Source organism: Streptopelia decaocto (assembly GCF_964273445.1).
Source record: "Streptopelia decaocto genome assembly, chromosome: 3".
In the NCBI taxonomy this organism is placed as follows: domain Eukaryota; kingdom Metazoa; phylum Chordata; class Aves; order Columbiformes; family Columbidae; genus Streptopelia; species Streptopelia decaocto.
This window is the reverse complement of record NC_138656.1, coordinates 41,614,203-41,637,490: the sequence shown is the minus strand read 5'-3', so window position 1 is coordinate 41,637,490 and position 23,288 is coordinate 41,614,203. Positions and strand designations below refer to the sequence as shown.

Here is a 23,288-nt window from a genome sequence, read left to right as displayed (position 1 = left end):
AAGCACTACTCTATAGTTGGAAGTATCATATTTTCTACTCATTAACTTAGTTATGTTAACGGCTACTTTCTAATAGTAGATTGTGAAAAAATTCTCTTAAGTCAAAGTTAATAGCTTTCTGTAAAATGATTAATTATTGTACTATAAGTAGCCCACCACTAAGTAAATTCTGGTGAATTTTTATCCTTCACCTTTTGGTAACTTTGGTGTTCTCATGGCAAGATAGTAATTTCCCATATTCAGAACTGTCAGACAGCTATGAACCCACTAAATCTGGATATCTAATGTTGGCCAGTGTGATGTTCCTTTCTTCTGGGAAAGTCTTCTGAGTACCCATATATATGTGGAAGTAATATTTCTAAGTAGCATGTTGCAGCTGAACTATATATGTTTCAAGATGGATTCTGCTTCCTCTACTGGAGGAAATACAGTAAAGGTAGATAGTCTTTGGATAAAGAAAAATTAATATTTACCTACCTAAATATTTTCTTTATCAAAACAATAAGACTTGGTGATTAAGAGAGAACCTGAGCCAGAAGAGGAATAGATATTGAATTCCATGGATTTGTATTTATTGTGACAAGGCCAAATTTACTGTGCACTGTAAAATAAATAATTGTACTGTTCTTTCAGACTGTGGTTAACATATGATTGCAATAAAATAGTTTACAGTTTAGGATACCACAGCCATCTCCCCAATCCTTCCTGAATTTTAAACCTTCCTAGCCCAGTTGGATAGGAAGTCATTAAAAGAAAGAACAGGTAATTCTAAGTCCAAGGAGCATAAAATGCTCCAAAATTGTGGTTGTTATGTGTAATATGTACGTAGCAAAAATGAGCTTTGAATATTAGTGTTTTCTGAATTTAGATGTATACTGAGAAATGCGTGGGAAAATGGATTCCTGTGAATTCTAGTCTGTGAAGGCAGACAAAAAATGGAGTTGTCAGTGTGAAGCAGAATCTGGATTTAGATGTGCTGTGAATCATCTGCTTGTTTTTTGTCTGAATTGTAGTTTAGATCTTAGATACAAGCACTAGACTGAGATATCCATTGTTTCATTTCTGTTTGTGAGATTTATATTTTGTCTACATTGGGACAATTATTCTTGGGTATGAGGAGTCTTATTTACTTTTAGGTTTACCTAATCCGCATTACTAGGGATTTCCAGGAAAATAAATATATTAGTAAGTCATGCTCATGTCATTTTTTGCCCCCAAATGGGATACTTGAAGGTCATAAATCTTCCAGGATACTTTCCATATACTAAAAGTTTTAAAAAAAATATCTGCATACATTGCACAGGCTAGTTTTAGAACCTGGGACAAAGCAGTCTGTAAGAAAGAAATGTCTTCTTGTGACTTCAGTAGCTGGAAAAGCTCTCACAGATGGCTAGAAAAAAGGGAGCACACCCGATCCAGGAGGGCTCTGAAGACTCACACAGCAGAAAGCTGATAGAATCTGGCTATTATTAAAAATGCAAGATTGTATTATGGTGTGTACTGAACTGTGCTTTCAGAAGCAGATCTCTTTCGATGCATCCAGAGTCTTTCCTGTTTGACCATCATGTAGGTGTCAGACTGTAAGGTTTGACAAGTGTACAGTTCAAGTGCTTGTCCTGAGACACCACTGAATAAACGTGCCTTTGGTGTAAGCCAAAGCCTGTTGGCAATTCTATTTAAAGATGGGTATACCAATGCAGATTTAGTGTGTACAGTTCATAAATACTTGGCAAACACTGCACTTGACTCTTGAAGCTAAGTGATGTCCATTAAAATGAAGTAAATGGACAATTCAGCAATTCTAAGGTAGTTGATTGTACAACTGATCATGTATGTTGAGCTTTGTGTGGATTCTTTCTGATTCCAGTTGTGGCTGCCCTGTCCACTTAAGTTTTGGGACAGTGAGAACTTCTCAAAGCAAAGCAACAAAGGGTGAATCAATTCAGCTCTTTCTAGCACTGTCACACAGTCAAATTGTTTGTGATGCTATGTTCTCAGTGCATGTACAATTTTAACAAGATAAGAGATGTATCAAAAGCAAGGTAATAAATTAAAGACTTGTGTGCGAATCAGACTTGTGTGTGTTCTTTACTCCTTTTTTAAAAACATTGTAGTTGTGTTGTTTGCATTTAGATTTAAACCATTGTCTGCTTTTCTAACTTATCAACATCTTATTATACCTTTCCTTGTATCGCATCTATTTCAGAACACTAGGTGTTTTTAGGAGGGATTTCTACAGCTGTGCTTGATAACAAAAGTCACACTCAAGATTGTAAAAAAAAAAAAAAAGAAAAATAGAGGCAAATGACAGAATTTCTATTATAAATCTAAATGCAGTCCAAATCTCAGAAAAGAGGTAGGAATTGTCAAATTAACAAATGCTTATAAGTTTATCATGTTAATTCATTGACAGGTCAAATAATGTTTTCTAACCTTTGTGTGCTAGCAGGACTGAACAACACTGAAAATATAAAACTCCATTTTAGTTGAAGTGTACATTAAGAAAAATGAGAAAATTTACTTTGAATAAAACTACTTCTATAGACAAGAACTAGATACATTCCCTTTTATTACAGTAATTTCCCAAGAAAGCTGGAATCCAAATACTACTCGTCTACTGCAGGTGCACATTGACCTTTTGTTAGCAGATGCCACATAAAAGTTTAGCAGTAATTTAAGATGCCTTAGGGCAAACCACAGAAGGCTCGATGTGCTGCGGTGTTTTCTGTGCCAAGACCAAAGGCAAATCTACTTCAGATATACTACTCCTGGTGCCAACAAAGGTTTTAATAGCTAGTGCCATACTAATCTTTCTGGTAGCTAAAATGTGTTCTAGCAGATATTCTCAATCCTTTCTAAGACTATAAGATGGTCCAAAGACTTTTTTAGAGAGAGTAATTTAAAATGTTTCCGTAATGAACCTTGAAACAGTTTTGTTAATACAAAACCCTAAGCTTTCAGAGTGATTTTCTATAATTTCTCTTATGAAAAATGAATGACATTTTGGTGTGTTGTGCTCTGTTCTTATGCAGGATAATCTCTTAGGGTGCAGGCTGTAGGGTCAGAATTTGACAGTTACCTCCTAATTTTAGCTTTCATACTTATGGCATTCATTAAAATGGCAAACCTTGAACAGCAGCCACTAAACCTTTTCAAGCTTTTAATGTTCACTTAAGACAGATTTACTCAAGAGAAAATGGCAAAATGTTTCATGGGAAACAGTGTTCTGTATTTTTGACTGGTTGGTCCTGAACACAATGTGGAATTAATTCAGCATCGGTCTTCATTGGCTGCTTCCCATAAAATAAAGACAGAAAGTGAGGTATTGGCATTTTAAAGAGGAGGTGCCAGGAGAATAATAGCTTCTGCTCATACATTTTCTTTCATACTAGATACATTTCCAAAAATGTGAAATGTTAACTTCAAAATAGACTTTGATATGCTGTATTTAAGGAAGGAGATTTACTGATTTCTTGCTTTTTCTTTCTACAGCTAGTTGATGTGGAAAAATGGGTATGTGATTCTGTCTTTTATTCACTTGATCCCAAATGTTCTGTGTTGCCACTGAGTCTAACCTGTCTGTTTCAATACCCTCTGTGTTCATGACCCTTCAACTTGCATGGCTCAAAAAAAGAGGCAAATACATGGTTGTGTAGGGTCTGGTCATTCCTGAATTGTCATACCAAATTTCATGTTACCACAGTGACTTTTCTGTCTTTTAATTTGATTGTTGAATTGTGTAATGTAAATGTATGATTATTGCCTGTCAGTTTTGAGCCTTGCTGTCTGATGTTATAACTCCATTCTGCAATCCACTCTGTCTTTTCTAGAATAGGCACTGTAATTCTAAAGTGCATGACAGTAAGATAATTAATACTGATAATGTGTGATGCTGTATCTGGCTGCAAATAATATATACATGAAATATTTAATGATGGAGAACAGCTGCTACAGAATAAAAAAATCATTCATAGATCTTAGCAAATAAAGTCAAAGCACAGTTTTCTGCTGAATGTGTTTTTAAGATCTTTCCTTAATGTGTCTGTGTATACCATGCATATTTGTTTGGGCATCTGATACAACTCTTGTGTATGGGACATATTTACGTATGTTTTTCTCCAATGTAATCTCTGACATCTGCATATCTATGAGTTAGTGATCATAAAAGTGCGTGTAGAATTGTTTGTTCACGTTTAAAACATTAGAAACCTCTCTGAAAGCTTGGACGATAATTGGCCTCCATGATTTCTTAATACTTAATTAGAGCTGCATATGACACAAAACAACCTCAGACATCCATTGGTATATGGTGAACAACGTAGCTAGGGCACTGGTCTCACTTTATTTCAGGCAAACATAGAATTTTAATCTGTGATTATTACATGTTTATAGTAAGTAATGACTCAATTTATAACTTGCTTGAGACTCCTGTGGGTAAGTACATTGTTGCTTTTCAACACCCTTTCTACTAGTTTATTACTGACTGTCTATATCATATGACATATATATATATGAATGTTTATAATATTTATTAAACAATAACTGTAGTTTATTATTAATTTTAGCTGATTGTATCAGCATGACAGATTTTCCATAATATGTGAATCTCTGATATTTGTGACAACCAGCAAATTTTTATATGGATTGATTTGGAATATTTTTAAGCCATAATGCTGGCCAGGTTACCTTCTCAGTTTGTCCACATTTTTAATTCTAAGTGAGAGAGCTGGAGTCTAAATCTTTAGATTCTGTGGTTTTGTTCCTATTAAGAATTTTGCTCTAAAGGGAAAAAGAGCAATAAAAAGGAAATTCAGTAGTATATAAGCATCTGGCCTCATACTTCATAACACATGAAAAACTGTAATCCGGAAGTTTATTGTTTACACTCTCACATGGCTTGTTTTTAACTGGAGTATTCTAAGAGTATGTTCTTGGAAACTATAGTTTTATTTGCATAAATACAAGTTAGATCTGCTTTAAAAAAAAAATAAAAAAATCAGAATTTAGTAGCATAAAACTTTTATGCTTTGGAAAGACTGCTTCACAGAAATGTGTCCTTAAACCATTTAAAAAAGAAATTATTCCCATGGCAGCAGAGCTAAATGTTTCGTTCTGAGTTACATCAGCTAGAGACTTTTCCTGATAGACCAATTCTGTAATCCAGACAATCTCCTATCTGATGAGGAGGGAGTGGGTGCTTGGCTTTACTTCAAATATCAAATTATTCTCTCTCAGGTGGTTCCAGTTTGCCCTGTAAAACAGCTTTTAACCCCTTCTGTAATTCCAGAGTGTTACCAGAGGTCTTATGGTGGACTGCAGATATACATCCTGACTGACTGCAGCAGAAGACTGGCTGTTGCACAGCTGCGTGGTCACTGAGGCCAGACACCTTATTCTAATACATATATTTCTTCATAAGCCATTTTCCAATGTAGAACACACAAGATTAATGCAAGTGTGTTCAGTTATCTCTATGCATCTGTAGACATCTTGAAGTCCAAGCAGAGAGCCTGTTAGACAAGCTTCATGTCAAATTAATGACCAAATTAGTAACCGAACCTTGATGCAAGCAGTTTCATGCCCATCACAGGATAAGCTAACGTCATCCACTTCTAAGCTCTTCCAAGCCTGTAAGTTGTGCTAACGAAAGTTTTGGAAGGAATTACTCCAGTTCTGCTGTGTTTCTCCTGTTGAATGACTGTCATTCTTCTGGTGATTTTGTTCCAAAATCTTTATTCTACTGTACAGCATGGGCTGGCAGTTGAAGCTTAGGTAAGAATTAAATAGGCTTAAGATATTCCTTGAACCTTTGGCTTTTTTCTTTTGTCTCTCGGAAGGTGTGACTGTGAGGGCTTATAGGTCTGCTGCAGTGCAGAATCAAACAGTATTAGTTTAACACATCTCGCCAAACGTAAAAACTAAGGCAAGTAAGGCTTACCTTTTCCATCTCATATTTGAAAATGGCTTTTCTGCTTTTAATGAAACTACTAAGGGGGAGGAAACCCAACATTTGATCAGAGGGATTTACTGAATTTCAACTGAAAGTTACAAGACACTGAGTATATCTTATTTACAGAGAAAATAACAATAATGAAATACACTGAAATTGAATAACGCATAGTGAAAGGAATTCCTTTCAACCCGTCTGACATTTTTTTCTCTTTAATATGTTTCTGAAATACGGGAAATAATTTTAAAGTGTCTCCTGTGAATTAGCAACTATTGGTGTTTGCTTGCAAATTTGAGATTTCAAAGTAGGTGCCGTATACTTTAAGGGTTTGATTTTTCAAAGGACTTCTGTTCCTATAAAAGTACCTGAATGTCTGTGTTTCAAAACAAATGCTTAGCACTGTCATAGAATTCACTGTAAGGAGTGGGAATTTTCCAGGACATCTGTGGTTTCCAAAACCAAGCCTTTTTTACACATTTGCCTACATATGGTTGGTGAATGATTTTGAAAATTTGCCATTAAGAGCCATCAAGAATGATTGTTTTCAAGACAGATTACTCGGAAGAGCTTTCTACCTGAAGGGAAATCAAATGTACTTGTTCTTAAATTTAGAGTACAAGAGATAAGGATTTTCATCCTTACATGGGCTGATGGCAAAGTTGTGCGAACTCTAACATTGTAGCACTTTCTGTAACTTTAAAATAGACAGTAGAACCTCTTCTGCTGAAGGTAATGGTTAATCTTTTTCTCTTCCTGTCAAATAGTTATGGTGTCAGCTTGGTTTTATGCCTCTAGTAAAACTAATTTTCAGTTTATTTGGAGAAAAGAAGCTCACAGAGTAAGGAAACATGCTTTAGATGCTTTTCAAAAGAATTGCTTTCATTACAGAGATTTATGGGTTGAGAAGAAGTGAATAAATTCTGGCTTTGAGGATGATGTGGACTGGATAAATATAACAGTGGGTTTTGACAAGAGGAAACAAGCTAGAGTTGCTGTAGAGTTTGGAGTGAGCCATGAAACAAACCTTTATCAAGACAAATGGTTGTAGTAATTGTCTTCAGTGCCACTAAAGTAATTTCACATCCATCCTTTATAATCAGTGTGATTTTTTTCAATCATTAAATGAATTATCTAAGGACTTGATTTTTTTTGTTGTTGAGGTTTTTTTTTTTGTTCACATTATGTTAAATTACTTAAATATAGATTTACTTGTCAGATTGCTGTGGTGGGAAAAGATGCTAATTGTGTACAAATATTTGATTCCCTAGTTTAAAAAATTTGATAAATTTTTGATATAGTATGGACTGCAGAGGTGACCCAATGTAGGGAGTAGTATCAGCAGTTTTAACATAGGATCACTCAGTTATTCTCATACGGATATTGAGAGAAAATAGGAGGAGATACCACTGTTTGATGTTAAAATGAACAGGAGTGACTATGGAAATACTGCTTAAAATGCCACACCTACGACTGTAGATTCAACCACTCTGCAGTTCCATCCTTTGTGTTCTCTGTATTGTAGTGGATGCTAACTGCAGCCCAAGTCTAATTCATATAATCAAAAGAAAGCATTGCAAACATGTCCTAAGTACACTTTTTCTTTTCAGAAGAAATCTATGTGCAAATCTGACTGAAACTTATTTTAATAGAAAAGTATTATAGCATTTCCAACTGTATACTAGGATTCCTTTGGTATTTCTCCTTCAGTCCATATTATAGATCTGAGAATTTCAAGCTGTGTTCTGTTTATCAATAGCAATTACTGTGAACTGCAGCAAATTGTCTACTTTCAGTTTACTTGTTTTCAATACTTCTTAATTGGATTAGTGTAAAGATCTGATGTTTCTATGTAAGCAAATAAAATCCTACAAGAATATTATGAAAGATAATATTGCAAAAGTATTAAAAAACTAATCTTGGCAACTTTGCTATCAAAAATTCCAAATAAAATAGCATTACTGCCTTGCTCTTTTCATCTAGCCACAAAGCACTAGAATTAAGGTGAGATTATGGTAAGTTAGAAGGTGTTTGAAAAATCATAGTAAGTGATACACTAACCAAAAGCTATCCAAGGGGCCAAACAGTAGCCCCAAACAGCTGTAAATATTTACCTTAACAACACATCCTTAGTGTCCTCAGATAAATCTCCAATAGGTTTTAAATTTTATTTATTTATCTTATTTTGAAAGAGAACAGTTAGGATCATGGATAGAATGATGGATGTTATGTGCCTCAAATCTTTGAACAATTTTTTTTTTTTTTCCTTAGTTCCCTGTTCCAAGCCATACAGGTTGTCTGGCTGCTGAGTTTAGTTCCTCCACAAGGATGATATTTGTGCAACACTAAGCACTCACATATGCATTTGTCCCTGGAGGACCAGATAGTGCATGCAGCTGGAGGCTTAAGCCAGTGGAATATGATTATCCAGTTGTTGGTTATATTCAGTTACCAGTCCTACCCCTCAGGATAACTTTTGAAAAAGTTGGATGCTAGAGAAACAAATGAATGTAACACAGCACGTTCTGATTTCTTGAACAAGTGAGTTTGAAAGGTAAAATGGTGTCTTTGATGGATTTAGTCATCAGTTTTGCATTGATTTTTGGTAGGACAGGATTTAAAAGAGACACTTATTTGTAGTCCAGAAGTGTGTCAGAAGTCCAGTTATTACCTTGCTTCTGAATCGTCAGTAGAGAACCTCCAGTGGATTCTTGAATTTCAGTGTCTGGTACAACACAGGTGTTCTGCCCTTAGTTTATAACTGGTCAGCAATTCAGGTATTGAAAGCGCTTTAGGCATTTACACTGTAGACAATGTAGGTTAGCAAGTTATTTAGAGTCCTAATTATAGTCAAGGCAAAGAATAAAACCATTCTGCTTCATAGGTGGTCCTATCCTACAGGACATGTCAGCCTAATAGATCAGGTGAATCACATTCTTGAAATGACTGTTTCTTCCTTGACTGTAATTAAATCTACACAACTAGCTGAAATCTGCATAGTGCAGATAAATCTCATCCTTAGTAACTCTTAAGAGTGAACTTATTTCTAGTAGTATTTTATACAGGATATTGCGTACATATATAGGGTTTGTTAGGGTGTGTAGAATGTCATATTTGAAATGTAAATGTGAACAAGTTCTACTATCATCAGTGCAGCTCCACTGATGGGGTAGGAGCTTTGTGTATAAGTAAAATAACATGTCATCACATTATGATCTCTTCTTTTACTTTTAGCTGAGTTAGTGCTGAAGTATACAATTATTTTTTGCATTTGGTAACTTTACTGGTCTGTCTTTTTGTCACTTTGACCCTTTGGTGTTAGCGTTTGGCAAACAATACATTTGAAGGGCAATATCTGTTAGAATGACATTAAGAAATTTCAAGTTATAGGTCTGGTTTATCTGTTTAATTTTCAAATACACATTCTGAATTGGTAATCTAGGTCCAGAAACTCATGTGTACTGTTGTGCTGAGGCACAAAGAGCAGAAAGCTCTTCCCTCTGCAGAGGAGAAGTTGGAGAAACTTATTGTGTAACAGCCTGTTTGCCTACCTGAAGTGCGTAATTTCTGTTGTTTTGCTTCAGGGTGGTGTGTGTTGATTTTTTTTTTTCCTCTCCCTCCGCAACTGAGAGTTAGTGTTTTTCAAAGTAAGCATTTCTCTGTTAGCTAAGAAGGGATTCAGTCTGGAAAACTTGGAGCACATTCCTTGCAGCAGGCTGTGACAGGAGAACCTGGAACCCTCTGCCCCATCCATTTGCTGGTAGCTGGGGCCATCACCTTTCATGGCATGTAACTTCTCAGGCTTAGCCTGAAGTTTCACAAGGCATTCTCCTCACGTTCATGGGCATAATGTGCATTTAAGTGTTTGCCATGAAGAGAAAGCATTTTTACAACAAGGAAGTGAGAGAGTATTTGTTCCGCTGGTGTTTTTAAAGACATGTTCAGATGTCCCTCGCCCCCTGTTGTCTTTCAGGTTTTCTGGCTTGAAGGGGCCTGTTCACGGCCTGTTCACTTTCTGTCTCTAACAATGACATATAAATCATCTTCAAAATTATTAAGAAACCAGAGTAACTCTAAAGAACATAATATGACAGGTGCAAACAGATTACAATTGTTTCTCTCATTTGTTACTGTTCATTTAATGTGTCAACTGAAGAGAATGAATTGTTAAATGTGATCTTCCAAAATATCCAGCACAAGAAGCTGCTGTATCATTTTAGTAATCAAGGGAAGAGATTATAAAGTATTCGCTTTAATTTGAAGCTAGTTAAGAGATTACAATCAAGCAGTTAAAATAAATCATCAAGAGGAGAACCAGAAGGTTTCACAGAAAGACTGTTGTTCAGTGTACTTGTAACATGAAAAAAGCCGTGGGATTGTGTAGTTTGCAGAATAAAATTTCATAGAGGAATGACAGCTGGAAGAGATTGAGGTCTTCAATAGATCTGATGTCCTTGATAAACTGACAGCATGATGGCAAATTAAATTCAGTATTGAAAATTATATTAAAAGTTATATTATAATTAATAATTATTTTTTTCTATATTACTGAATTTGCAACCCCTCCTTTCCCCTGCCTTCCCCACTATAGTCAGCTCAGCGAAGACTTCTGGTTAATTAAAAGCAAAGAAAATATTGGGGATGAATAATAATGACAAAATGATCATAGTGTATTTTAAGTCCTTGCTTTATGGGGGTGGTGGACAGGGTGCATGATCTTTAATTATGGACAATTTGTTTCCAAATGCCTACGGGACAGACCTAGAAGACTTTTAAGGAGAGAAGTCTATGAATATTTTGAGATCATTAGATTATATATATATATATTTTTTTTTCTTTTACTTTAGCTAGAACATCTTGTACATCTTTAAGAACAGATACTTCTGTTTTAAAATCATGTATGGAATGAAAACACTCAGTCTTGCTTGGAAGCTGTCCAGTTAGACTCTCTTTTTATGTGGGATAGAGATTTGCTGCCAGTCTTCAGTCCTCAGCTTCAAACTTTGTGATACCAAAACATGAACTGATGAAGCCAAAAGAGGAAAAGATGTCCATAGAACTCTCACAAAGAAATCCAAATCACTGCTTGTAATATATCACTCCTCTTGTTCTTGAGTACCTCCACGAAAATTAACCTAAAAATTTCTATAATCTTCTGACATCAGTCACATGGCACTGAATTTTTTTAACCAGTAAATGAAATGTTATTAACATTTTAATTTTCTTAATTTATAGTGCATTTACTTATGACACATCAATACAATAGTGGTGTTGCTCTCCAGCACTGCACTTCGAATGCAGGACTTTACAACTTGTGTTGTACTTAGTTAAACAACCAGCTCTGCAGATAGTTTTGAAGATGATCAGGCATGGTACCTGTTTTACCTGTACTGTGTTTTATCTTAAAGCGATAAGTATTTAATGTGCTATATTATTTAAAGTAAAAAAAAAAATCTGAGAAAACTATTGCATTAAAAAGTGATGAAGCCTTGTTCTGAGCAGCTGTTTTACTTTCTAGCATGAGCTATAATTATGCTAATTGCAATGATAAATGTTTCTTTTAAATGTGGTTTGTAGTTCTGTGTATCCCACTCACTTTTTCAGGGAAAACAAATCCCACTTTTAGCGCCTGAAAGCAAATATTCATTTCACATTTTCTCTTTTTCTCCCCCCTTCTCATGGCTCTACAGAAATTTATGATGAAGGTAAGCAAGTTAAACATTTAGTATTATACATTCTGTGAATTCCTACAGTTTAATTCAATTCATTATTTTTCTTTGCTTTTTGACATCAGCATCAAACTTGCCTTCTCTAAACCAGCACATGCTGAATTTTGTAACAATTCGATTTTAGAAACAACAGTGATTTTAGTTGGGTTGGGGTTATGGTTTATTTAGATTGTGAAGGACCAAAGGCAGGCACCTTTCTAGAAAGAGGAGTCTGGGCTGGCTTCTCTAATTCTCAATTCATCCCTTTCAGTGAGAACGCAACACTTTCTGGCAAATAAGAAATCTTGAGACAATGAATAAAAAATAAATGTTGCAGTAAAACGTTTGGGCATTTTGGAAAGCAGGGACAGCACGCTGTTTCTTCTGTCATAAGAATGCTGGTGTTATGGTATGGGCTCTCAGTGGGTGAGGGGGGGAACCCTTGAGCTGGGGGTCACTGACCATTCACAGCTTGGGTCAGCAAGCATGTGCAGGAGCTCTACTTCTCAGTTCCTTTTTTAAAATGCATTTGTTTATTCAGACTATAATACGACACTTAATGAACCTCCAAACATTTTGAATAACTGACATTTGAATACTTGCCTGTGATTTTAGCTGAGATGTGTTGGTTATCTGTGTTCTACTTTTTCCTTTAGTTATCCACCTCTATTCCCAGTTCATCTTCTAAAATGATTTGTTTACTGATTTTCATGCCCTAAGACTTTGCCGTTCTATGGTATGGTCTTACCTCATTGTCACTCTCCAAAAGGGAGGAATTCTGGGCTAGATAAGAAGTGCTATTTTAAGGGATGGGTTTAATGATGTCAGAGGAATTTTCTTAGCATGACTCCTCTGCTGATCCATCTTTTCTTCTCACTTGGCTATCTGTCTTATTCTTTATCTGTGAGTTTCTTTCCTGAGTGGCAAGGATGATTCACATTCCTTGTATCACACAGCAACAGAAAAAGCTTAGGCACAATCCTTAACCTGTGAAAAATGCCTACCTCCTCCGCTTATTTAGCTCTTAAATAACCAGGAAGATTTTTATTAATTCTATCTCCTAAGCAGTGAAGGAGGAGGAGTACAAGGGAAGAGAAATCTTAACTACGCAAAGGGAGAAATCGATAAATTTAATCATCTTGGGCAAATTTTTTCCAAACCACTGGAAGTGCTTGAAAATAGAAGTTTGTAATGGAAGTCTTGCCTCAGCCATAAATATAAACGTTTGTTTTACACAGAAGCCTTGAAACAGGTGATCAATATTATTTATTTTTTTATTTATTTTCACTCCTGTGTCTGCTTTTCGTTGACGTGAAGCTTCCCATTGCTGGGAAAGTGATAATGTAAACGTACTGTTGGAAGAATTAATCATGAGGCATATCTGAAGTGTTTCTAATTATGTGTTGTTTATTCTGCCTTCCAATGGGTCCATATTAATGACACTGGGATCATTTAGCATGGTTCTGGCACAAATGTTAATCATCATTACCAATGATTCCAATCTTTTTAATATAGATAGTAAAATATCTCTGTGCTATTAACTGAATAAGATATGCTCAAGATTTTATATTCAGGTTCAGATTTTTATATGATGTTTATATGAAACATAATTATACAATTTAATGCAGCTTTTAAAGCGGGATGTCCTTAGGAAACACTTTTTTTCTGTTCTTTGGTTTGGCATGACACATAAAATAGGAGGCAACTGCTGATCATGTCAGTGAAAGAACTTTGGTTTCTTTGTGTGGCTTTTTAAAAAAATTTTTGTTGTGTCGCACTGACCATCATTACTCAAGAGCAGATACCAACAGGGTCATCAGCCATACTGATCTCCATACCTGAATTTTTGCAGTACTTACTGTTTTGTAGTGAATTCCATGAATAAAAGTCAATTGACTAAATAGTGATTTAAAAGTAAGATGTAAAGACTGCAATAGCATATATAATGTCTTGATAGGTTCAGCTTTCCTATTTGTTATTCCATTGTAACATGGTATATAGGCTACAGGTAGACAAGCAAAAAGGTTATAGACTGGTTTGAATTTTCCTTTGGCATTGCAGTTATTTATATGAACGGGGTGAAGGAATATATTACCACAATGCTGCATGTCAGTGATTTGATTTATTTTGCATCATTAAATTGTAAGCAACTAAATCCTGTGGGTTTTGTGACAACCAAAGGAAATGGCAGCTCAAGAGCACAGTGCAGAAGAGTCTCATTAGCATTTTTTGGGTTTTTTTGGTAGATGAATTCAAGGCTTCTGGGCTTGTCTTTTTTTTTGTGTCAAGATTTTTAAAGGAAATTGGTATCACTGTGAGCAAGAAGAATGTGTAAAACTCTTTGGCTCACACTCTGAAGCTTTGTTTGTAGTCTTTGCTACTTGCAGCATTTTCAAGTACTCTGATGCTACTGGAGATGTAATTTTCCAGTGTTCCTATTCCAAGTGTGAATTGTTTAGTTTTTGCCTGACTAATCTTGTCTCACAAGCCTTCTAGCTCTGTTCCAAGGTTACTTCACAAGTTCTGCAGTGACTCAGCCTGTTTCCACACATTCTGTTTTCACCATTGCTTGGGGTTTTTCTGGACACTTTGGCTGGCATTCATCCCACAAAACTGAAATGCTTGACTTAAAGCCATGGATATCCTAAACTCCCCATGCAACTGCAAGCAGCAGCATAGGCATTGGCAAGGGGTTGGTCAGATTTTAGGTGGGCTGAATTACTGTCCAAAAGTGCTTTTATTTCTCTCTTGGCTGTTTGGTTGCCTTAGGCTAAATCAATCTAGTTTGTTTTGTCATAAAGAAATTCTTTTAGCTTTTCATAAGCTGTTACTGATCATGCTGATGTGAACAGAACGAGCCTTCTGGTGTTTTCCAGCTGGCTGTGGCCTAGTGTTAGAAAGAAGCTTTTGTTACTTATCCTGAAGTTGTGTTCAGTGTGAAAAACATTAGATAGTGAAGTAATTGTGGGGAGTGAGAGGTCTCATTGAACACTTGCCTGTGGTGTCTCCAATTCTAGTCAGCCTGCAGGCTTGCATCATCACTGATGGTTTTAGATAAATACTGATCTTCATCTACGTTAGTATAGACCAGATTTAAAAATTGCATATTAGTAATGAAACAAATAGCTTAGTAGTTTTTACATTCCTATGGAAACATCATTTTGAGCATTTTTCCTCTGCAGAAATGATTGCAACATCACGTGAATATTTATGAGTAGAACCATAGTGAGACGGTTTTAGACTGTGGGACAACCTTCCCTTCTGTTTTCCTCAGTTCCTTTTAGTCTTTTACCATCTTCTTTCACTTTATTGCTGAATCTGCCATTGTGGAGTTTTCTTTCTCCTGAGTGAGGACTCAAAAGCTTTCAAGATCTACATATATTCCACATCCTTTCAGTACTTTTCATTCTGTCCTGCAGATTAATAAATGTACTCCTTTAATTTGCTTAAATACAGTAAGCCCTAAAGAATTATATATGTATAAACAAAGCACATATTCCTCATTGTGCACTCATAGTTTTCTTTTTAAAGAACCAACGCAAGTTAAATACTTGCATTAGCCTACTGGTTAAAGACTTTCATCAGCCTCTTGGAAAAAAACATTGATGCCAACAGCCTTATGTCTCTGGCTATGACACACGTAGTTTCTGCCTGGGAGCAGCATAGTCCAAGGCCTAAATACACACGTACTCAGAATGCATGGTAGTTGATTTTTTTCAAGCCAGTACTTGTGATCAGACCCACATTTCCCATTTGATTTCTTTTTCTAATGGATCAAAACACCATTTCAGAATGTAATGACTGCTCCTGAATGGGAGATTTGACAGCCCCAAGGTGAGTCCCAGGGACTTTGAGATGGTTCCTTCACTGGTGGGTGCAATTTTCTTCTTGGTTCATATTTGTGGTGGTAGTGATTTTTACTTTAAAAGGGTTTAAAGCAGATAACTGTAGGATGTTTCGTATTTAATTGTATACTTTTGCTTATGTATTTGAACTAAGTGTCTAGACTTAGAGACAGGATTTTTTTTTCTCATTATGTAGTTTTCCAACAGTACAAATTTTAGAAATAAACTACAGAGCTTCATGAAACTTAGAACACACTTGTGATGGAGAAAATAATGCTTTTGCTTTCATATTTGCAAGTGTTTTTATGGAATTAGAGGTGTCCTCTGTTTGATGTGCTGTCATCTCCAACATCTATTTTAAGTGTAAGATGGCCATCATTAGGAGAGACAATTAATTAGCTTTTCCCCTCATCCAAATGTGTCATATTGATGTTTAAATATGAAAGCAGTATTTTTATTTAAATACCAAGTTGGTGTGCTTTCATATAACTATTTCATTACTATATGTTGCAGTTTTAAGCTACTGTTAGCATTTTAAGTCTGTGATGACAATGAATTCAGTAATCATTGATTTCTCAATTGGCCTTGGCAATGAAGTGTTAACTTCGGCTTTGTTTCAAATGCTTGCTCCATTTTGATGAAGTGTAAGTACTCAGTGCTTTAAAGTACATTGTTTTACTCCAGTGTACATATGAAATAGCCACTAAAAGTCATATTTGAAACTTTTAATGTTATCTTGGTGTATTTGCTTTGAAAAACATTTATGAAGAAAAACAAGGAGCACATTGCTTCTTTTACTGTAAGGCTGCCCTCACATGTCTGGGGCACGGAGGAAATACCAGATTAAGCAGCTGGTTGAGATGAGACCATAATTTACCATTACTGTAAATTATATTGATTGCATTTTTAAAGGATTTACTACTGATATTTTGTAGCTTATTGTTTCGCTTGGGTTTTTAATTTTTTTTTAAGTCCATCAAAATTATACTTCCTTACAATCTAGTCTTTATATTGTTATTTTTCCTATAGAATATGCCACTAATTCCATGCTGTTGTTATGGGCTCATCATGGAATGAGGTAGAAAAAGCTACTACATTGTTCTTAAATACTCATTGCGTTACCTTATATGATTTTCTAGAGAGTGTGCTTCAGCCTTGTGTTCTTGTGACACATTCAGTATTTTTAAATTACCTTCATGGGTGACTAGAGTTGTCTGAATAGCCACATGCTAAATGCAATTGCTGTCAGGCTTTCTCAAGCGTTAGATTTCTGAATAATGACAATGTTATGAAAGCTTCATCTGTACATGCACAAAACTGTGAAATAACTATCCTGTGTAATTACATGCTTTCACCTGTTTGCCTTTCTTTGCTACCTCCATAAAGCTCATAGCTTTTCCCCTTTTTATACATTTGGAGATTGGGTAGACTAGTGAAAAAAAGTAGCAAATGTTTAGTACAAATAAGGATGCTGTCTTGAAAAGGATGGAAAGGTAATGGCTATTTGACTCAAAAGCTCCTTGGATGCCACAGGATATTCACTAGTCTCTAAGATTTCTCCTCGTAAGTAGAGGTTCCCAGAGGCACAAATGGCTCCAAAACATTTGTTCAGTGTCACCATGATTAATTTCTTGCAGCTTCTCATGGACAGCCACAAGTGTAGCAAAGCAGCCGTAGGCACAGCGGTGCAAGTGCTACTGTCCCCGAAATACCTGTTTTAATCTGTCAGGTGATTGCATGTCTGTACATACGAGCATTGTGTATATAGAAAAATGTACAGATACAAAGGATTTGTTGGGTCATGTGTAACATATTTTACTACGGGATTAATATTCACAGTAAAATACATATATTTTTGTTCAATCTAATTATAAATACGTTATGCTGCCTCTGTCATTTGTGCATTTTACTAGATAGTTAGTAGGTTGTAATTTTTTTTTTTTTTTCATTTTAATCCTATTTCTATTAAGAAAACAAGGAAAGGAGATATTTCCTAATTTTAACTTATTTTCCTTCTTCATTTTTGTTTCAAGATTTACATCTCTTTACATCAAATTAAGCAACTCAGATCTTAATGGTCTAAAAATGCATTGAACTTGAAAACAGTTTATGTATTTTGAATACTAATTTCTTCAACTCTAATTGTTGTTGTATTCTAAACTGCCTTTGCTTCAGCAGTGGCATTTGGGCAGTGAGGTGATTCCAAATTAATCTTGTATTTCTACTGCACAAATATTAGACTAGAGATGGGCGGTTTATATGAAGTTTTCAGAAGCAGTGTGAACTTGCTCTATATGCTTTTAATCTCAATTTATTGACTCCAGTGTTTACCAGTTCTGAAGACTTTTCAGGCCTGATCCTAACTCCCAAATTCTTGTAGGTTAAAATGAGAAGAGTTTTGTGTTCATGTAGTTGATATTCCCGAATAACCTACACAAATGTATTTTGTTCCAGCCTGGTTTTATTGAGTAAATGTATTGTCCAACTTAGAAATTACTCAGGCAATTGGAAATTAAAACCATAAAGCAATAAGACTCGTGATACATAATGTGGTTGTTAAATACGTTAGAAACACATACTTGCAGTGTCTTCTGAAATGTTATTATTAGTAATTATATTAAACTTGCTAAAACTTCAGTGGCACACCTCATCTTGCAATGTTACATCTTTGTCAAAGGAATCTAATTGCTAACTTTAAAATTTATTTATTTTTCTTTTTAATGTGGAAAATTTACAATACTCTGCAACATTCTAGGTAGGAACATATTTTTTGAAAATCAAAGACTCTTTAAATAGACAGCCATGGCCCATATGGTACTTAGTATGCAGTTTCTGGCATAAAGATAAATGCTGGGTATTTATTTATGAAATGAGCCTTTAAAATAGTAAACTAACTTACAGGTACGTACATATCCTGGAACCAGGCAGGCTCTAAAATGGAAGGGAGTTTCATAGTATCTGCTTTCTCTTCCAGTCTGTCATGTATTTTTTCTGTGTTTCATGTTTTAACTTTCCCTCCACATGGATACCTTGATTTTAATAATTGCCTCTTGCAATCCTTTAAGTACAAAATGCTTGAAACGCTTTTGCACCTCTTCGTTTTCTGTCTATGAAACAGAAACAGCAAACTCATTGGTGTTTTTTAATGGGCAAAATAATTTTGGTTAAAAAGGCTTACTTTAATCCTCGTGGGGAAAAGTTATCTGAAAAAACACTGTCCCATTTTTCACAAAAGTGTGATTTTCTTTTTTTTTTGAGCCAACCTTTCTCCTCTTCAGCTGCAAATGGGCATTTAACAAAATAGGTGCTAGACAGACAAATCAATATGGCGAAAACAAGGGCAAGCTGACATAGCTGTGATTTTTGTTGATCACACCCATCTTTTGTACAACAGGTGATCAAATCTGTATGTCAGATATCAAATTTATACCTAGCAACAGGGTAATTTTGATAGAAGTATCAGTGAAATTTCAAACTTTTGTCCATATTAGTGACTTTGTCGGTTGGTTAGCAATGATTGCTGTTGATAAAACTTCTGGGCAAATCTGAAATGTTGCTAAGTTAGTATGTTCACAACAGTTTTTCCTCTCTTCCCCAATGTGATGAGCAACAGACATTTGGCATTCATCTTTGGCACAATGGGCCTAACATTATAAAATGTCTTGTTCTTTCCTTGTGCCTTTTGAAAAAGTGGTGGTAATAATGGTAGTTCAAAGCTAAATCTTCATGTCTTACTGCCAAGACTGCATCTGTGGCAAAGACTGTGACTTACATTCTTTCTTAATAAAAATAAATGTCATTTAGCCTTTGAGAGTGATTATTGAGTGTGCCTCCCTGCGTTTTGACTGCTACATAGTTTGTTGAAAGTCAAAATATACCTTGTGTCCATGAAGATGCTCTTTTCTCAATAAAAATAAGAGCCAGGAATTCCTGAGTTTTAAAATTATTAATTTTTGAAGTGCTTGCTTTTTCACCACCTATTAATCTTTTTTATTTTTTTTTTTTCTTGACCAAGTAAGTCAAAGATCAACAAATGCTAATGGATAAAAGATAAGGAAGGACAAACAGTAAACGAGGAGGGTAAATAATTGTGTGTTGCCACAATAGCCATTCAGTTAAATGGATCTTCAGCACCAAAATGAAGCTGCCAGAGAGATAACAAAGTATGATTGTTTCCAATTTGTTCTGTAATGAATCTGATGCTCCAGTCAAACAGAAGGTCACTCTACTGTCATAAAAGGAAGGGTATAAATGCTCTATATAATAGATTAAATTAGGAGTCGTATATGAAAGAATAATGCTGCTTATGGATTTGTCAAAGTTATAGACTCAATAATAGGTATTTATTGATATTGCATGAAACGTGTGATGACCATAATGTTACATGAATTGTTCTGTCAGAGGAATGTGGACTTACGCTCTTGACAGTGTCTTGTCTGACAGTCTCTGCTCCTGACCAATGTCAGTCGACTGCATCTCAGTCTAGGGAATTCATAAATCTTCAGCACAAGTTGAAAGTTGCTCATTCTTTAACAAGATGTATTTATTCTTTCATGAGTGCTTAAACTGATTTTAGATAAATAGAAACTGTAATGAAAATATTGTGGAAAAACATGGTTGCATTTTCTTGGGATAAAAGTGATTTTTATTGCTTCAATTTTCTTTCACTCAGGATTTGTACTGTGTTTCTCAACAGGAACATTTACTTGGGCATGGTTTCTCAATTTTCAGTATCCCCAAATCCTGTTGACTTAGTTTGAATGTTTTTGAGCACTGACCTGGCCTAGCAGATAAAGAATTTTGTCTGATAGTATTTAAACACTATAGGGTGAACAGTATAGATATTGATGATTTTCAGTGTGGTTGGTATATCGTTAATACTTTTTGGTAAAGCAGGGACAATACTCCAGAAGCTCCTTCTGCATACCTTCTAGATAGGAAATTGTCTCTTTTGGAGGGAAAATGGGGGAATATGGAGAGATTTAACAATACATAAGAGTCTAGAGTGACATGCATCGAAACTTCTCTTCTCTAGAGGCCACCTGCTTTTAACCCAGAGAATGATTGGAGTTTCTAGAACATACTTTTACCGGATTAGTGGCAGTTTAAAGTACACTGTTTTCACTCATGAGTGCCTGATGGAAAAATACAGTAGCTTTTAGATTCACCTGACCAAGGTCTACATTAGGACTTAAAAGGTCAATATATTAAGAGCCAATCCAAACCAAAGAACAGATTCATAAAACTACCTTCTTGAACTAATCCCTGGATAGTATTTTATCAAGCAATAGGCTTCTCTATCACAGGGCAAATACACTTTGTCTGGACATTGATGAGGATTTCTTTTTTCTTTCTCAAAAAGCCCTATTTTATTACAACATAGCAGTATATCACTTCTCTTTGTCTTCCAGTCCGCACAAGGCGGTGGCCATCGAACGCTCCTCTATGGGCATGCCATCCTGCTGCGCCATTCCTACAGCGGCATGGTACGTAACAGGAGCTGGTAGCAGCAATGTTTTCTTTTCTGTATGAAAATTGTGTTTGAAAGTGTCCAGACTGTTGCCATTTACTGATATCTGGATAATTATTCACATCCAAGAGGCATTTAACCTGTGGTTAATGCAGACCTTTGTGAAGGGTGGGTGCCTGGTCATCTGAAACCAAGCTGGACATATCTGGGTAAGTGCTAAAATGAAGTCTGGCTCCATAAGGATGAGTTCTCTGTTTGTCAGTCTATTATGAGTTGGTGATTTCTCATTTCTTTTTCCTTGGATATTGCATATTGCATAAGCTGTGACTGAATCCACAGCTGGCATCTGGCTGGCAACCTGAACATATGTTGGAGACTGAGTGAAAAAGGAAATTCCTTCCTGCACATGTTTTGGGCAGAAGCCTTACTCTTCAGTTTCCTGATGAATTATATGGAGTTGACATTCGATGCAACCAGCTCCTTTATTTCCACTCTCACTATTCTGCCTCAGTGGAAAGATAACCTGGATAGGCTGAGAGGTTGTTTTAGAACATATATCTTCGTCAGCCATTTGGTTCTTGATAGTAGCTAGTGGGGATAATTTGACAATAGTTAATCCGTGTTAGTTAGTAAATGGCTTTTTATATTTCAGTGGGTTATCAGACATTGCCAGAACTAGTAATGCACACTTTTTTCTTTTGATAGTACCTATGCTGCCTTTCTACATCCCGATCTTCAATGGATAAGCTGGCATTTGATGTAGGATTGCAGGAGGACACAACAGGTAAGCAGTAGTTTAAGACTATGTAATGAAGAATACTTTCAGTCTAAAGCTCAGAATAGAGACCTATAAATACATATAAATAATGTAAAAATTAAAACTATTTTAAGGACTGAAGAAACAAAACTCAATATTTCCATGTTTTGCACATTATCTTTACATTTTCTAATAGGTTGTATAATTTCTTTTCCAAAAGACACAAACATGTCTATTGATATTTAAATATAAATATATAATATTGAGTATAGGTAGAGGAATATTCTCAAGTTGTTATTCCTGTAGAAGCCTTCTGCTGAAAATTTTTTGAAATTGTATTATTTTAAATAAAGATTCTATTAACGTTTTAGAACTGCTGGTGACTTGGATTTATTTGTATTTTTAAGACTGATAGAGCTTCTTACAACAACATCAGTTTGGTGCCATTGTTGATTTAGAAATAACAAGTTAGCACCTTTATTTTTTAAAGCCTGGCTCTATCTAGGAGTAATAACAGTAATAACAGCAACAATTGAACAATTTCAAGATCAAGGAGATTTTTTCTGAAAAGCATGCTTTTCATTCAGGATGTATATCTGAAAACAAGGTTTATCATGGGAGCGAAATTTGTGACTTTAATACTTGTAAGTACTTGGGAGAGTTAAAACAATAACAGTAGAAGAACATGATTTAATTTGGCTTTATGAGATCTTTCAAATATTATTGTAGATGCCTATTTTTATTGCCCTTAGTGATGGGTGGTTCCACTTTGTCTAAATTCTCAGTGGAATATTTTTGGATGTCTTTCCCAGAACCTGGAATGAAGGTGACAGGGAAGCTCTTTAGCAAAAGCAGCCTGGACCAGGTTGCCTGGAGAATGCAGGGAATTGCCTCCTTACTCAGTTCTGGAATCACTGTTCCAGAGGTCTTGCTGTCTTCTGCATGTGTGTATTATCTCTAGCTGAGTATCTGGCCAGGTGGTGCAGGAATGATATCAGTTATAAAAAACACATGGACGCTTGGTTTGCCCAAGTGAAAACTGGGTCAGAACTTTAGGACTGAGAAAAATGTGAAAGCAATGGCAATAATGTTGGGCTTTTTTTTTTTTTCCCTTTCTGCTCTTACTCAATAATGATACAGGTGAGGCGTGCTGGTGGACCATCCATCCCGCTTCCAAGCAACGATCAGAAGGAGAAAAAGTGCGTGTTGGAGATGATCTTATTTTAGTCAGTGTCTCTTCAGAAAGATATTTGGTAAGTTCTGTATGAGTATCTGTACTATGCTTCCTCTACAGAAGAAATAGTTAATTAAGGTATTATACTAAAGTCTGGTTTACATTTCCACCTTGACATAAGTGTTTAAACTGGTATTTTATACCATTTTGCAAAACAAGATAGTGAAGCTCTGGAAAGTGTGACAATGACATCTCAGTAATGTAATTTCATTTCATTTCAATAATGGAACAGAAGTTGAAAAATTTACTTATGAAGAAAAAATGAAAATACTGAAAAAAAGATATCTGTCCAAATTTCAGAATTGAGGTTTTTACAGTTCCTATGAG

The 23,288-nt window shown here is 35.5% G+C and overlaps 1 protein-coding gene across 1 annotated transcript in view; it reads left to right on the top strand.

The window, feature by feature from the left end:
* Positions 1-23,288, top strand: part of RYR2 (ryanodine receptor 2) — a gene marked incomplete at its 5' end in the record, with an annotated part of 392,755 nt that overhangs the window by 124,813 nt on the left and 244,654 nt on the right. The window contains 5 exons of the mRNA XM_082048672.1: positions 3,493-3,513; positions 11,638-11,652; positions 20,912-20,986; positions 21,676-21,754; positions 22,868-22,980. Of these exons, the coding sequence (XP_081904798.1) occupies positions 3,493-3,513; positions 11,638-11,652; positions 20,912-20,986; positions 21,676-21,754; positions 22,868-22,980 (303 nt within the window). The remainder of the gene's footprint in view (positions 1-3,492; positions 3,514-11,637; positions 11,653-20,911; positions 20,987-21,675; positions 21,755-22,867; positions 22,981-23,288) is intronic.